Consider the following 15,924-nt stretch of genomic DNA (forward strand, 5'->3'; position numbering starts at 1 on the left):
TACACAACAAACATTCATAGCCATTGTTATACAGGCAGATGGACACACTAAAAGAGGGCCCAGACTCACTCCATTCTGTGGTCTGTCAGAGTCATATTCTCCCTCCTGCATAGCGGTAGCCATCTTGTTCATGGTTGCTATGACAACACTGCATGACTGCCGCAGACACTCTTGGGCGTTTATGCCCTGTGACCCATAGATCTGAAAAAAAGATCCAAAGAGATTAAATTACATCCGCACATTGTCATTTATATTATATTATATTTAGTGCTGTCAAGTCAATTAATAACATCTAACATAAAAGTTTGTAAATATATGTGTCTGTGTGTGTGTGTGTGTGTGTGTGTGTGTGTGTGTGTGTGTGTGTCTGTCTGTGTGTGTGTGTGTGTGTGTATGTGTGTGTGTGTGTGTGTGTGTGTGTGTGTGTGTGTGTGTGTGTGTGTGTGTGTGTGTGTGTGTGTGTGTGTGTGTGTGTGTGTGTGTGTGTGTGTGTATTTCCAAACTTTTATGTTAGATGTTTTTAGTAATATATAATATAATATATTTAGTGCTGTCAACTCGATTAATCGTGATTGCGAGTAATCGCATCTAGCATAAAAGTATTAAGCATATATTATATATATATATATATTTATTTATTTATTATTATATCTAAGAAATTAATACTTTTATTCAGCAAGGATGCATTCAATTGATCAAATGTCACAGGAAAGACATTTATGTTTTGAAAGATTTCAAAGAATCCTGAAAAAAAGTATCAGTTTCTTAAAAAATATTAAGCAGCAACTGTTGTCAACATTGATAATAATAAGAAATGTTTCTTGAGCAGCAAGTCAGTATATGAGAATGATTTCTGAAGGATTTAGTGACACTGAACACTGGAGTAATTACTGCTGAAAATTCAGCTTTACATCATAGGAATAAATTACATTTTAAAATATATTACAATAGAAAACAGTTATTCTAAATCATAATAATATTTCACAACATTGCTGTTTTTATTGTATTTTTGACCAAATAAATGCAGCCTTGGTGAGCATAAGAGACTTCTTAAAAAAATATTACTGACCCCAGAAGTGCATTATTTTTTGTTATTTCTATTTTGTGGTAATGCAGACATGTTTTCACAGGATTCACCCAAACATACCTGTTCAGCTGCTTTAAAGGCCATGTCTTCCAGTTTGAGGGCTGGAAGTCCCTCATGTTCGCTGAGAGGGGCGATGAGCTGAGCGGCTGCTGCTGCCACTTCCTGGAGCACAGCATTCACCCAGGCCAGCTGCCTTCTGCTCTCTGCCAGGGTCTCACACACCTACACACACACATAAACCCCATCAATGGAAGGCTGAGATATCGAAGATACTGTATGTATAGAATTGAACGTATCGAGTACATGAATAAGATCACCTGTGGCCCGAAGCTGAGGGCAGCTGGGATGCCCGGTGCATCTGTGCCTGGCATACGACGGCGGATCTTCTTGCAGAACTGTCGTATGTCACTACAGGAAGTGTCCAGATCCTTCAGCAGCACACAAAACCCTTCCTCGTCCTGTCCCGTTTGTATGAAGGCCCTCAGACGCCCCACCTCAACTGCCATACAGTCCAGGGCACTCTGGGTAAACTACAGACACACATGAAGATGTGTTATAGAAGTGTGTAACAGACCCGGCGTGTGTGTCTAAGTGATGTTCTCACTTTGATGTGGTCTGCTAGCTGCACAGTACAGTCCTCAGGCTGTTCAGCGAGATGAATACTGTAAAGGTGCTGCAATAAAAAGAAATATATGTCAATAGATAATTAGACTTGCACTTTCTGAAGAAAACACCAGGCGAACAATAGTAGAGTCTTAGGTAAGTTTAGGCTTCAGGTTTAGGTTTGTAAATGTGGCATTGGATATGCTTTGCTGCTATCATGATACGCTTCAGTTGGGAATGAGAATCAACGCATAACATAACAAGCTTCTTTTTGGCAGTGTAAACATTTTGACAGATAATTTAAATAGAACATTCATGTATGAAATAACGCAGAAAAAAAGTGATCAACTGCAATATCATATGCAAATATTACAGCATCACTAACTGTTTTTTTTTCATCAATGGGATATTTATTCCAAACTTTATCAAAAGTTTGGGGTCAGTAACATACTGTTTATATACATACACACACACACACACACAAATATATATATATATATATATATATATATATATGTGTGTGTGTGTGTTACTCACGTGTCAAAAAGTGACTTTATGCTATGATACCTGATAGTATTTAATAGCTTTGGTTAGAGGTTCCACATTGACAGTTTCATCCAGCAGGTCTTTGTACAAGAGGTCTATGAGGAAATCCAGGGAACGCTCATGGACACTCATCTCAGAGTACAGAGAACCCACACGCTTGTACACATCCACACTGCACAGACTCAGAGCACTGCATGAGAGAGATAGAGGGAGACATCACATTTTAAAAAACAACAAGCCTTTTGAGGGAACTTTCTGCTTCAACAGGAAATAATGGCACTTATTGACATATTTCATGTGCGATTGAGGTGGTTAAGACTTCAGAAGGTGCAAGTTCAGGTAGACCTACTGTTCATATTTGTGCAGTGCTGCCTGTAGCAGTGTGAGAGAATAGATGAGTCCAGCAGCAAAGCTCAGCTGTTCTCCGGCGGCTCCTCTCATCCCGGCCCTCTGAGTGCACGTCTCAGTCAACTCAAACTTCTCCTGAGCCTGCTTACTGATCAGCTCTGCCTGCAACATATACACACACAAACACATTCAACCAAAACTCACAAAAAGGAATCTTGGATGGGAACTGTGGCTTGGTGGTTTGTGCACATGCTGAAAACAAGTTAAGTCATATTTTTTAGTTAAGCCAATATTTTTTCAGTTAGATTTATTTATTTATTTATAAATACGTAAATAAATAAACAATAAATAAATAAAAACAATAAGATTAAAATAAATAAAAAATTTGATTAAAACAAACTAATAAAAATGATTAAAATATATAAGTAAATGAGTGATACATAAATTGTATTACATAAATAAATATAAAATAAATATTTTTTTAAAATCATTAAATAAATAACAGTACAGTACTATAGTGAGTACCCAAACATTTTATAATGTAACAACAAATAATATTGTAGACATTTATAATACTAATTTTTCACAGTAGCCTATAAATTGAGTTTTTATGCAAGAAACTATATATATGTCTTTTGAATTTTAGGATGGGGTTCCTTACACAAAGGGTTTAAAATATTTGGGAGTCAATGGCATCTAAAAGTCTGAAAAGGCCTGGGTTAAGCCTTGGTGTTAAAATTTGAGTCACTCACCCATAAACGTGAAAACAGGGGAAATCAAATACATGTTTTGACAGCAGAATGGTGTAGTTATGACATCTAGCTGAGGCTAAGCTAACCAGACAAATCATTGACGCCTTACTCCCCTCTACTAATCGCCAACAGCAATGCAATAATATGTTATGAAAATAGTAAAAGCTATTGATATGACACACATTAGTAATTTGCAAATGCTTTGTACGCTCCCTGGAATGTAAAACACATATATTCAGAACATTCACCTTGCAGATGAGTCGTGGGATGAGCAGTAGAGCCAGAATGCAGTCATGATCTCCTCCATGTTTCAGGAAGGAGTCAGGCATGAAGGAAATCAACAGTGACACCTGTCTGTTAGCCTGAGTGACCTCCATTTTACGCAGCTCCATTTCTATGGTCTAGAATTACAAATAGACATACATTTTTTATATGAAAGACGCATGGCTTATTTTTGCGTTTGACACAATCTGACAATTCAGTTCATAATTCAAACCAATGACTTCTGTGTTCAACTCAGTCTGATTCACCAATCCGTTTGACTAATTCATTAATTTGTGAATTGGATTCTGAATAGCAGTGTTAGAAAGACTGTTTATGTGTTCTCTGGATTCACCTTGGCATAGGCTTTGGTTTCAGCAAATTTAATCTTGAAATCGAAGATCTCCGCAGGCTGTTGCTGCTGCTCAGCGTTGGCTTCCTGTTGGCTCATCAGCTCCCTGTTCACCTCCTGCTCCACACACACACACACACACACACAAATTATGTGACATACATTAAGGTGGGCATTTTAAGCAGTATTAATGTGGTGTGGTTTGTATGTTGTGAAGTACAGCAGAACCTGTAGGTGTGCAGTAAGCTCTCTGTATTTCTGGATGGTCTGCTGGTAGTCTGCCACTGTTTCTTGTGCCGCTTCAACGCGCTTCTCCGCCTCCCTGACACTGGCACCACCCAGATCCAACTGCTCTCTCAACTCAAGCTCCGTCTCTCTGGCGTTCTCCTGCAGCTCGTCATTCATCTCATTTATGGCTTCCTACATCAGCACATACACACAAATACTGCTCAACATACTCAACTGAACCACATACACATCACATCCTCAATATACTGTACATCACACTCTCTTTGATCACTCACCAGATCTGCAACAGTTTCTTTGAGCTCCCGTACTTTCTCCTCAAGGTCCAGATTACGCTCGGTCAACATCTCCACCATCTCCTCAGCCCCGAGAGCAGCATCCACCTGACACACACAAGCACATACATATTATACAGACCATTACCATATACCCACAATAAGGAAAAGCACCAAAAATGACCATGGTATTATGCTGACAATAACTTTACATAATTTTTTATATGAAATATAAATATATTACATTTCAATAATAATTAAATAATATTAAATACATTTTATTATTTTCCTTTGAACATGCAATGGAAAAAAACATGTTCTATAGTATTCTTTGAGATGGCTTGAAGTACCATATGATATTACCACATTTTATTTGATATGGTACTATGGTACATTATTATGATATTCACTCAGTACTACAGTACATAAAGTTGATTTTTGGACATGGCAAAACAATATAAAGTTATGTAAATTAGCATAATTTTTGGACATGTACCTCACTCCCCTGGGCTCAAGAGGCACACTAGCAACCACGGTCAAACAGGGCTGGTTTAATTTGGTGCCGTGACCCAGATGGGAGTGAGGTTTAGGGGGGTGAGTGTAATCCAGGCCAGTAAGAGCTGTGCGTGTAAACCTCAATTCCGTGGCCTCAAGAGGTGCGCCAGTGGCTGTGGCTTTAGTTGCCTTGTTAGCGTGCATGCCTCCCATAATGGAAATAACAGTTCGAATCCTAATAACTGGTTAAACTTGGAGTACCTTATGGTATTGCCATGCATTTTTGGAGATGGTACCATGGTATATGAATATGATATTAATTTAGTACCATGGTGCATATAGCAAAGTTGAGTGTCCAAAGTTACAAAGGTTTTGAAGAAAACACAGAGATATAAAAAGCTGTCACAAAATCTCTTAGTTTTAGTACTGGCACAACTCACTTGCTCTTTGAGCTCATCGATAGTTTTCTCAGCCATCTTCATTTCCTCCTGTTGTTTTTCTTTGTGGCATCTAAGTGTATCCAGCTCAAAATTTTTCTTCTCCATTTGTTTCTGTTGCTTTCCATACTCTTGTTTCTCTGATGCTGACAAGTCACGCATCCTAATGCACAGAGCAATTGATATTATAATCTTCATAGAGCACCATCAAATCAAACAACATCAATTGAACAATGGGACTGAACACAGACCCACCTCACCAAAGCCTCCTTCAGTCGAGCATTCTGCTCCTCTAATTGCTTTACATGGTAACTAGACGCTGCTCCATCCGAACCTGAATTTTCATAGATTAATAATTGTGGTGATTTATGTACTGAAATGTACACTACCATTCAAAAGTAAGGAGTTTTTTTTGGAAAGAAATGTATAATTTTTTATTTTAGCAAGGGCTCATTAAATTGATCAATTCAGAGAGTACAGACATTTATTATTTACAAGATTTCTATTCCAAATAGATGCAGTACTTTCATCAAAGAATTTAAAAAAAAAAACTCAAATATGAAACCGTATGTATAAAATATGAAACCGCACCATTTTGTTTTCAAAATTGTTTTTTAAAGCACCAAAACAGCATATTAGAAGGATTTCTTAAGGATCATGTGACACTGAAGACTGGAAATTCAACTCTGGATCACAGGAATAAATTGCATTTTAAAATATATTAAGATGATAAACAGTTCTTTTTAAATTGTAATAATATTTTACAATATAACTGTTTTTACTGTATTTTAAATCACATAAATGCAGCCTTGGTGAGCATAAGATAAATTATTTGTACCTTTTTCCTCTATCTCATGTTTGAGTATCTCCAAGTCCATGGTCAGCTCATCCACTTTCTCTTTTAGAGCGTCAGCCTCCAGCTGCAGTGATTCGGCCCGTTCTTCAGCCATTTCCTTATCCAGGGTGGCCATCTCAATGGCATCTGCTGTATCTGCCATCTCTTCCGTGTAATGCTCTTTAGCTTCAAGAGCTTCCTTAGCTTCCTACATTAATATGAGTTAGCTTCATTATCCACACAATGACACTTATCACGATATACAGTATTCTGGACTATTACTGCAAAGTAAAAATATAGTTGATACCTTCTTGGCCTCTTTGAGTTGTTTCTGCAATTCGTTTTGTTGTTCCTGCATCTTACTCTTCCACTCCTGCAGCTGCTCCAGCTGAATCTTGTGCTTCTCAAGCTCCTTCAGCTTTGCCTTGTCCTCCATCCTCTTCATCTTCAGTGTCTCCAACTTCTCCTCCAGATCCTTCACCTGGGCACGCAGTGACTCCTCTTCCTGCAAGCAGAGTGCAGAGATTGTGAGATTGAGAAAAAAAATCTCCTACAACACCTTTTTTTCACTCTAGTAAATTTGATTTGTACATACAGTAGATACATGATACATCACAGGAGAATTCATTCATTTCCATCACATCTCAAAATATGTATTATGTTTAATAGCATTTGGAAATTTCATAGCCAACATTTTATATATGTAAAATTACAGCTTGATTAGAAATGACGAAATAAAAGTATTTTGCTAACATGTCATATTTTGTTTTACAATTACTTTCCCCTCATTTGGTTTTTCTCACACATCACATGTCTCACAGGCAGGCAAAACAGGGACAGAACACAGTGAAAATGAAACCCTTCTGTCCCTGTTTTGCCTGCCTGTGTTCCTTAGTTAGTTTCCTTTGTTGCTAATTAGTTTCATGGACCTGTTTCTGTTCAGTTGATTACATCCCTGAGTATTTAAGCCTTGATTTCTCTGTTCATTATTCGTCATCTGAGTTTTACATTGTTACTAGTTCTCCTGAGTATTCTTGTTTTGGATTAAAGACTATCGATGTTTTTGTCATATTCTCCTGAGTCGTATTCTTCATTGCAGCAACGTGTGACAACCGATCAGTAACTTCTTTCACAACATCTGTGACCTTGACAACTGAAAACCTTTACAGAGATTTTCACATTGCAAATGATGCAAAAGTGAATACATGGCAAGTTGGCAACACACTGGCAAATTCTAGTAAAAAACAACAACAAAAGAAACAGTGGTTAATTTTTGTCTGTAACCATGTGTGACTAAAAGCATCTGACCTTGCTGGGGCCCGGGAAGGGAGGAGCCCCAGGAGATGGCAGTTTTCCCACAGGTGAAGGTATAACTGGAGCAGCCAGTGGTGTTTGGGCAGGTGTGCTGGGTTCACTGCTGCTCATCTCTCCAGCAGACGCTGATCCAGAGCCCACCTTCACACCCACCCCAGCCCGCGTTTGCTGAAAGAGAGACGCAGAGATCACTGACGCTCAATTTCTAACAATAACTCTCAAATTATGCATGTGACATGCAGGACTGAGCTCACCTTGGGCCTTCTGGCCGTGGTCTGAGGACAGGACAAACGAACACAGATTTAGAACCACCACAGGTTAGTAGAAAGATGAAGAAAGGAGAATCAAAGAAAAAAACAGGAGGCACATGCATTAAACAAGAACTCCAAAATTGTCTGTGAGCCTCAGTAACCTTCACATGTTTATCTCATCACATGTTGGCAAGCTCTGCTGTCTGTCTCATGTCCCTTACATACAAAAATACTCTTTTAGCACATGAAGAGTCAAACACTAACCCACTCTATGAAGCTGTCTGTCTGCCCACAAAGCAGAGTGCCTGGCACCAACTGGGTCAAACTAGTACGCTCGTTTACATACAAGCATGCACACACACAGACGGTCAGCACATGTTTGTATTGTTATATAGATCATCTGATAGTTACAACTCAGACAAACCTGTTGTACATACACATAATAGTGAAATATTCTAAATCTATATGCCATTTACATAAGTTACACTATCGTACAAATATCTGGGGCCAAGATGTTTGAATGTTTTTAAAAGAAGTCTCTTATGCTCACCAAGGCTGCATTTATTTGGTCAAAAACAAAGTGAAAATATTAATATTATGAAGTATTATTACAATTTAAAATGCCTGTTTACTATTTTTTATATATTTTAATGTAATTTTTTCATGGCAAAGCTGAATTTTCAGCATCCTTACTCAGTGTCACATGATCATTCAGAAATCATTCTAATATGCTGATTTGTTTTTTTAAATCTTTTTATTATCAGTTGTGCTGCTTAATATTTTTGTGGAAACTGATACTCTTTTTAGGATTCTTTGATTAATAAAAAGATCAAAATAGCCACATCTATTTGAAATAGAAATCATTTGTAACATTATAAATGTCGACTGTCAAACTTGATCAATTCAATGCATCCTTAAAAAAGTATTAATTTCTTTAAAAAAAAAAAAACATCTTACTGACCCTAAAACTGCCCCAAACGTCACACTTAAGATTAGAATCACACTTATTGAAAACTATTTTTCGAAGTCAATGGGTTACTTGCAATTTCTTTGTAATTGTTTGTGAAATTTCCTAGAAATCTCTCAGTTAGAAAAATAAAATTCTACAACAAATTGTTTTGAGCATAACTTCTCTATAAAAGGAAAATCACTTAAAGATAAAAATCACATCACCTATGAATATGATCCACTAAACCAGAATAATTTATATACAATATATATTGTTTTCACTGAAACCAGGATTATTTTCTTACTAAAGTGCTTTATTCTTTTAAATGAATACCACACGGTTTGTTTTTCTGTTTTAAAATGCAAAAACATTCATACATTTTCAAGTTAAATACTTTTAGTGGCCACTGTATCATCAGATCTTTTTAGTTATGCTTGTCTATTAAAAGAACAAAATGTACTAATCAAACAAATTAATTAAAATTAACTTTTTAGCAATGAATACAATGCTGAGAATAAGAACCTGCGCTAACATACCACCGATCAGAAAAAAAACAAAACAAAAGGAAAATTGTCACCAGAATCACAAACACCCTAGTAAGGCAATAAACCACTGAGAGTTTTGCATGCCACAGAAGTATTAAACAATCTGTACCTTACGAGTCGTAGGTGCCTGTCTCATCATATTGACGATTGAAGAGAAAAAAAGACACAAACAGGTTCGCACACATACACCAGGTGCAGAAAAAGAGCAGGAAAAAGGATTGAGTCACATTAGCAGGAGATCGAGATGAGAGCAGGCCAAGCCCACAGCAAAGCCACAAACACAGCAGTTGGCAAGTGCTAGACACACAAACACACACACACACAGACAGCGACGGTGTTGCAGGTTGTCTCTGCTGCAGCTGAAATGACTCTCCTCTCTTGCACTGCAGCAATTTTAATCCTTTTTCTCCAACAATAACAGAACCAAGCCCTTTTCTAAGCACTTCTCTGATTATAATGCTGTCCTTGAGATTCTGCTAAACAGTAGCTGTCTCTCTCTGTCTGCATCCATCTCTCGCTCTCCTGCTCTTTCCACTCATAAGCTCTCAGTGCCGCTCTGATGTGCCAACGACTGCTTAGCAAGTACATTACATCACTACACATACACCCCTCCCTCCAGACAGACAGAGAGAGAGAGAGAGAGAGAGAGAGAGAGAGAGAGAGAGAGAGAGAGAGAGAGAGAGAGAGAGAGAGAGACAGGCTGTAACAAAAGGAGAAAGAGGGAGAAAGGAAGGGACTGATGGGAGTCTAGTCTGCATCCTAGCAACACCCCATTATATCTATGGGCTCTTCAGGCCAGTGTAGCGGCAGGAACATGTCTGAGTATGAGTGCAGTCAGACCATGTTTTATTCTACCTGTTTTACCAACTTATGGTTTAAATTGATGATATATCTACACAAGTTCAACAGCTATGCACACCCAAAAACATTGTCTAATCCTAATCCAATAACACTCTACAATAAGGTTATATTTGTTAACTACAGGTACCCAGCCTCCATTAGTTAAATACAGGTAACCTGCCAGCCATTAGTTAAATACAGGTACCCATTAGTTAACTACAGGTATCCATCCAACCATTAGTTAACTACAGGTACCTTGCAATCCATTAGTTAACTAAAGGTACAGGTACCCAGCCACCCATTAGTTAACTACTACAGGTACCCAGCCACCCATTAGTTAACTACAGGTACCCAGCCACCCATTAGTTAACTACTACAGGTACCCAGCCACCCATTAGTTAACTACTACAGGTACCCAGCCACCCATTAGTTAACTACAGGTACCCAGCCACCCATTAGTTAACTACAGGTACCCAGCCACCCATTAGTTAACTACAGGTACCCAGCCACCCATTAGTTAACTACAGGTACCCAGCCACCCATTGGTTAACAGGTATTGATTAGTTAACTAGAGGTACCCATTAGTTTACTACAGGTACCCAGTCTCCCATTAGTTAAATACAGGTATGCATTAGTTAGCTACAGGTACCCAGCCACCAAACAGTTAACTACAGGGAACCAGGTACCCAGATAGCAACAGAGTCTGTGCCAAATCTGGCTTACATTCTGCACTTCTGGCTTGATTCTGGTGTCGAACAGAATTAGTGTATTGTCTAAAACAGAATTAGGCTGAACTCTGGCTTTTGTCTGGCCAACAAAAAGAAACAAAAAACAAAAGTCATCTTTTTTTTCCGGCTTGAGATTGGTTAGCCAGAAAAAGAAAAAAGTCAGCTGAAGTCTGGGTTGGTTTTGGTTACGTAACATGAACTGATGAAAAATACTTCTACATTTTTTTTCTTAGTTAATGGCAATTTCAACATTTACTAATACATTTTTAAAATCCAAAGTTGTATTTGTTTACATTTTACTAAGTATAATAAATGCTGTAAAAGTATTGTTCATTGTTAGTTCATGTTAACTTATATAGTTAACTGTTAAAAAAATGAAACCTCATTGTAAAGTGTTACCCCTAATTCAATATAAAACATTCTAAGATTTAAAATGTGTTTCTGTATGTTTAAAAATGCATGGCTGTGGTTTGTTACAGCATGATTTGCAGATCCATTAAAGAACAGGGTAGAGAAGGATGGAGACAGATTGATGTATCACATTACAGCTCTGCAAGAGAGAAAAGTGATGTGTAGTAGAAAACAGAGAAGGGGATGAACAAAAGTGAATAATATGTCTTTCACTGTTTCCTCTCTGCATCCCATTCCATTCATTTGTCGTGCCATATCTAAGTCCTGCATCTCTACTTACATGATACTTACTAGTTGTAAGTTAGTACTAACTAAAACTAAAAACACTTAACAACATTCCAGATGTCCTGTAATAAAGCAAGTGTAGCAAAATTTGGAATATATCACAGAACCTGTCTACTTACAGTGAGTAGTTCATATGTTTATTCACCGTTCTCAAGATATTATTGTATATATACAATTTTATACTGATTTATAATTTTACATAACTACTATATATTAAATATTATATATTTTAAATATAATAATATGATATAATAATTTTATATATAATGTTAACACAATATAATGCAACTGTTTAAAAAATATGATGCCATCTTCTGCACTTGTTTGCTTTTGGATGGGGTTTCAAAACAGGTTTCAAAACACTTACACAGCTTTTGTGAGTTTCTTAAGTCCTTTATAATTCCACCAAATGACCATTTCACTATCACTGATTATCCTTAAGATCAAGTAACTTTGGTGGGTGTGGTGAAATCACTAGTAAAAGGTTAACACTGTGGTTTAGCTTTAATTAAGAAAATAAACAAATAAACCCCATATTGAACAAGCTTTGTTTCTATTACATAAGTCATGCTGAATTCATTGCTGTTACCACTGTTTTCTAATGTTAAAGAAGTGAAGGTTGTAAGCCAGTTAAATACAGGCCCTTTTCTCTATATCCTCATAGCAAGAGCTCCAAACAATCCTGACAGCCTGAACCAGATATCCCCCTAAATACCATTACCCTCAAACACTGACATTTAGAAGAAAATGCAGGGATGCACACACAGGGCTTTCAAGTTCAATGTTTCATTGGTGGCCTAATGACAAAACAGCTAATGCCAAGCTAGGATGCCGTACAAGGTTCGGCTCAGGGGGAATCAATCTCTCGGTCTTTCAACAAACATAGTCTATATCATGATACACTCTTAAAAATAAAGGTTATTTTTGGCATTGATGGTTCCATGAAGAACCTCTGACATCCATAGGACCTTTTCAATGCAAAAAAAATAAAAAATAAAAAAAAGCTTTTTAGTGGAAAAAGTTTCCTTAGACTGTTTCACACTAAAAATGGTTATTTCAAGAACTGTTTGCCGAATTTCTTTGGGGAACCCAAATTGATTCTTCTACAAAGAACACAGTACATTACTGTAAAATTACAGTAAAAAATAAAACAAAAATACAGTAAAAAATTATATTTTAGCATAATTTCTTAGTGATGTAAAAATAAAGTAGTGGCCAGAGGTGATATACAGCCTAAAACAATTGAAATCTTCACCCTTTATTCAATTTATTATTATTTTTTATATTTTGTAAGCAAATTGCGTAGTTGTGCTTGGAGTCAATTGTTTAATTTATCATAATGCAATGAAACATGCCAAATTGTGCAGACATCATTTTTGGCCATACAAAGAAATTCTGAATACATGCAAAAACGAGAAAGAACATACAACTATGTTGTATTAAATATATGCCTTTTCCTGTGTGCTTTATGTTTTTTATGAATTTTATTTGCATAGTAAAATAAAACCTACAGCTGTAGTTTGCTTTAAATTATTCAAAATCCTCGAAATTTCTGTTTATTTCTAGGTGTAAACTACATTTTAAATCTCCGATTTTCAATGAGGTCTTAGACTATTTTTTAATGATAGTATATAGATACAAAATATTTGTTATTAAATGTTTGAGGATGAACCAAGATAAATATGTATGTAGAGGTTAAATGTAGGACTTAGCCTGTCTTTTATGATACATGTAGATGTGCAGCTTTCACATTAAGAAATAAATGTGCATTAAAAACTTTAAGTATGTAGAAAATAATGCATATTATTTAAATTCACACTGACACAACTCATTTTTAAAATGACTTTTAAGAAGTGTGCAATCTCAGTGACAAAGTAATTGTGAATACTGCACTAACACACAAAAAACAAGTTACATTTGTTCACTGACATGGTCACTAGGCCTGTCTCACACACATAAACACATTGTACTCAGCATGCTTATTCATATAATCCATTTAAAAGCATCCATTTGCCAAAGAACACTGCCATCCAGCTAGCAAAGCACTTGCACACATGAATAAATGTACATAAAATGAATATAAACAATGTAGTAACAAAGACGCATCACACATTCACATACACACACACACACTGCAGAGCTGTATGATCATTGCTGAAACAGATGTTAGAGAAACATGCAGCACCTTTTTTGGTTTGGTTCCTCTCTGCACACTCAGACGGAGGAGGAAGAGGTGACAGATTAAAGTTTGATCAGTCAGTGTGTTTGTAATGAGCATGAATGTCTCTCACATACAAACACACCGATTTCTACACAAACAGTGTAATAATCTTTTTGTTTCTTAGACAGAAACCTTATAAAAAGTCTATGAAAAAAACAGACAAGTTGCATTCACGCATGTTTGTATTAGTGAGGGCAGGTTTAGGACCCTTTGTGAAAATAAGTATTAACCATATTTTAAAAAAAAGATAAATATGCTTAAGTGTGAACTGAATGTAATGTTTCCAAACACTTGATTGCATGTTATTCACAATTCAATGAAAATTTAGTATTTATTTTTTTCTATCTATGAATGTAGTGACAAACATTTATGGTAAACTAAAATTTACTTTAATGTAATTTCTATTGAAACTTGTATCATTTATTGAAATATATTTATAATCAGAAATTTGTAATGATTAAGATGCCGTTTGTTACATTTAAAATATTTTCATTTTAAATGTAATATCGAATAACACAGTTAAAATTAAATTAAAATCAAGCACTTCACTTGTGCTGTAGTATGTCACAGCAAGATTTGAAATACACTAGATTCAGTAGAATTAAGCACACTTCTTTTTTACAAGAGACGTGATAAATAGAAGGACTTTATGTGTGTTTGTGTATTTTTTTGGTTGGGACTGGGAAGAATTACAAAGTGCAAAGACATGCTTGTTAAATTAATGTAAGCCGTGGCCCATGAAAATAAGACAGGATTCAGAAACATGGTTCACTTTTACAGACAAATACAGGATGAGCAGTAGTTCGTGGCCAGAAAGTGTTACTATATCCCCTTCTGCTGGAGAGAATAGGTAATTCACAATGCTTTTAACCTAAAATAGATGATGAAACACCACAGGCTATTCACAGACCATCTAATGTATATTACACATAAACATGGCAAGAGCTACCTGAAATGGTGAGCTCTAATCTGATTGGTTGGCACTATATGCAACTTTCAAGGTCATCAGAGGTGGGTCTAACTAAACACATTTCTGCTGATTACTTTTTGTAAAAGTTGTAAAAAAAACTGTAAAAGTCTAGCTAAGTAATACTAAACACCAGTTCAAAAGACCACTGGAGATTATATGAGAAACAATATATGTTCATATGTTTAGATCCCTTTCCTCACTCACCACTTTGTTTGACCTTGGACCTTCAATTATCTCTGAGAAGAAAAGATAAAATAAGATGATAGTAGTTAATACCATATAGCAACTGTCAAAATGATTGATTGACAGGTGGGCGTGGCTTTCCTTTGATCTTCCCCCGCCCCTTCCGGTTCCTCCCCTTCCTGTCCCGCCCCTTGTCCCGCCCCTTCCGGTTCCTCCCCTTCCTGTTACCTTTGACCTAGTTCCGCCCCTTCCTGTTACCTTTGACCTAGTTCCGCCCTTTCCGGTTACAGCTTCTGTCAAAATGATGGATGGTTACCTTTGACCTAGTTCCGCCCCTTGCGGTTACAGCTTCTGTCAAAATGATGGATGTGTGACAGTTAGTTTGGTCGTTTGAAGTTCATTTGATCAAGAAAAGGGAGGTATTGGTCTTTGATATTAACATAAGCTTTGATGTTACAGTTACAAAGTGATGTGACAGTTAGTTTGAGATGTATTGGCTTTGATGGTGACAGTTACTTTGATTGTTTGAAGTTGGTGTTTTGGTCACCGCCCCTGCATTCCTGAGCAGCAGCATGTATAAATGGGTCAGCCGTGTTCTACAAAAACTAGAAAGAGAAACATGAGCTACACAAGCATGGACAGTTTATCCTCCCCCAAAACCCCAGAGGCGGGGTTGAGCAGCAAGATTTTGGAAAGTCTGCCTATGGCTCCGAGAAAACCTTTCGGCCACATCCGTTTAACCAATTTTCTCCATGAAATTTCGGAATGGACTGAAGGTGAATTCATGATGTCTAGTAACTGTGTATTTGGGTACAAATTTCACAAACCATCGCGAGTTGTTATGCTCTACACCGTTGACGGTCCAGGAGAGTTCCAGCCTGGGGAAGACCCGTGTGTTGTATTTCCTGAAAAAGACTGGTCTCTATTTTACAAATTTGTCTGGAAGGATCTGAATGACGCCGGCGAAGAGCCTTTGTACACTGCAGAGTG

At 36.9% G+C, this 15,924-nt stretch overlaps 1 protein-coding gene across 6 annotated transcripts in view; it reads right to left on the bottom strand.

Moving 5' to 3' along the window:
• dctn1b (dynactin 1b) overlaps positions 1 to 15,924 on the bottom strand; it is a 47,881-nt gene that overhangs the window by 4,129 nt on the left and 27,828 nt on the right. For 2 of the 6 annotated variants that reach the window (XM_077237336.1, XM_077237334.1), the window contains exons 4-22: positions 14,956 to 14,987; positions 13,746 to 13,766; positions 9,406 to 9,423; positions 7,806 to 7,826; positions 7,546 to 7,719; positions 6,545 to 6,742; positions 6,241 to 6,445; positions 5,658 to 5,736; positions 5,406 to 5,565; positions 4,474 to 4,578; positions 4,178 to 4,369; positions 3,953 to 4,066; positions 3,585 to 3,737; positions 2,586 to 2,746; positions 2,258 to 2,426; positions 1,692 to 1,760; positions 1,405 to 1,617; positions 1,148 to 1,309; positions 70 to 201 (exon numbers count right to left, since the gene is read on the bottom strand). In XM_077237336.1, coding sequence (XP_077093451.1) covers positions 70 to 201; positions 1,148 to 1,309; positions 1,405 to 1,617; positions 1,692 to 1,760; positions 2,258 to 2,426; positions 2,586 to 2,746; positions 3,585 to 3,737; positions 3,953 to 4,066; positions 4,178 to 4,369; positions 4,474 to 4,578; positions 5,406 to 5,565; positions 5,658 to 5,736; positions 6,241 to 6,445; positions 6,545 to 6,742; positions 7,546 to 7,719; positions 7,806 to 7,826; positions 9,406 to 9,423; positions 13,746 to 13,766; positions 14,956 to 14,987 — 2,378 coding nt within the window. Of the gene's footprint in view, positions 1 to 69; positions 202 to 1,147; positions 1,310 to 1,404; positions 1,618 to 1,691; positions 1,761 to 2,257; positions 2,427 to 2,585; positions 2,747 to 3,584; positions 3,738 to 3,952; positions 4,067 to 4,177; positions 4,370 to 4,473; positions 4,579 to 5,405; positions 5,566 to 5,657; positions 5,737 to 6,240; positions 6,446 to 6,544; positions 6,743 to 7,545; positions 7,720 to 7,805; positions 7,827 to 9,405; positions 9,424 to 13,745; positions 13,767 to 14,916; positions 14,988 to 15,924 lie in introns of all 6 variants that reach the window. The other 4 variants (XM_077237338.1, XM_077237339.1, XM_077237337.1 and 1 more) reach the window with 2 other exon arrangements.

Source organism: Siphateles boraxobius, unplaced genomic scaffold (genome assembly GCF_051911475.1).
Source record: "Siphateles boraxobius isolate OS27281-9 unplaced genomic scaffold, OSU_SipBor_1 20, whole genome shotgun sequence".
In the NCBI taxonomy this organism is placed as follows: domain Eukaryota; kingdom Metazoa; phylum Chordata; class Actinopteri; order Cypriniformes; family Leuciscidae; genus Siphateles; species Siphateles boraxobius.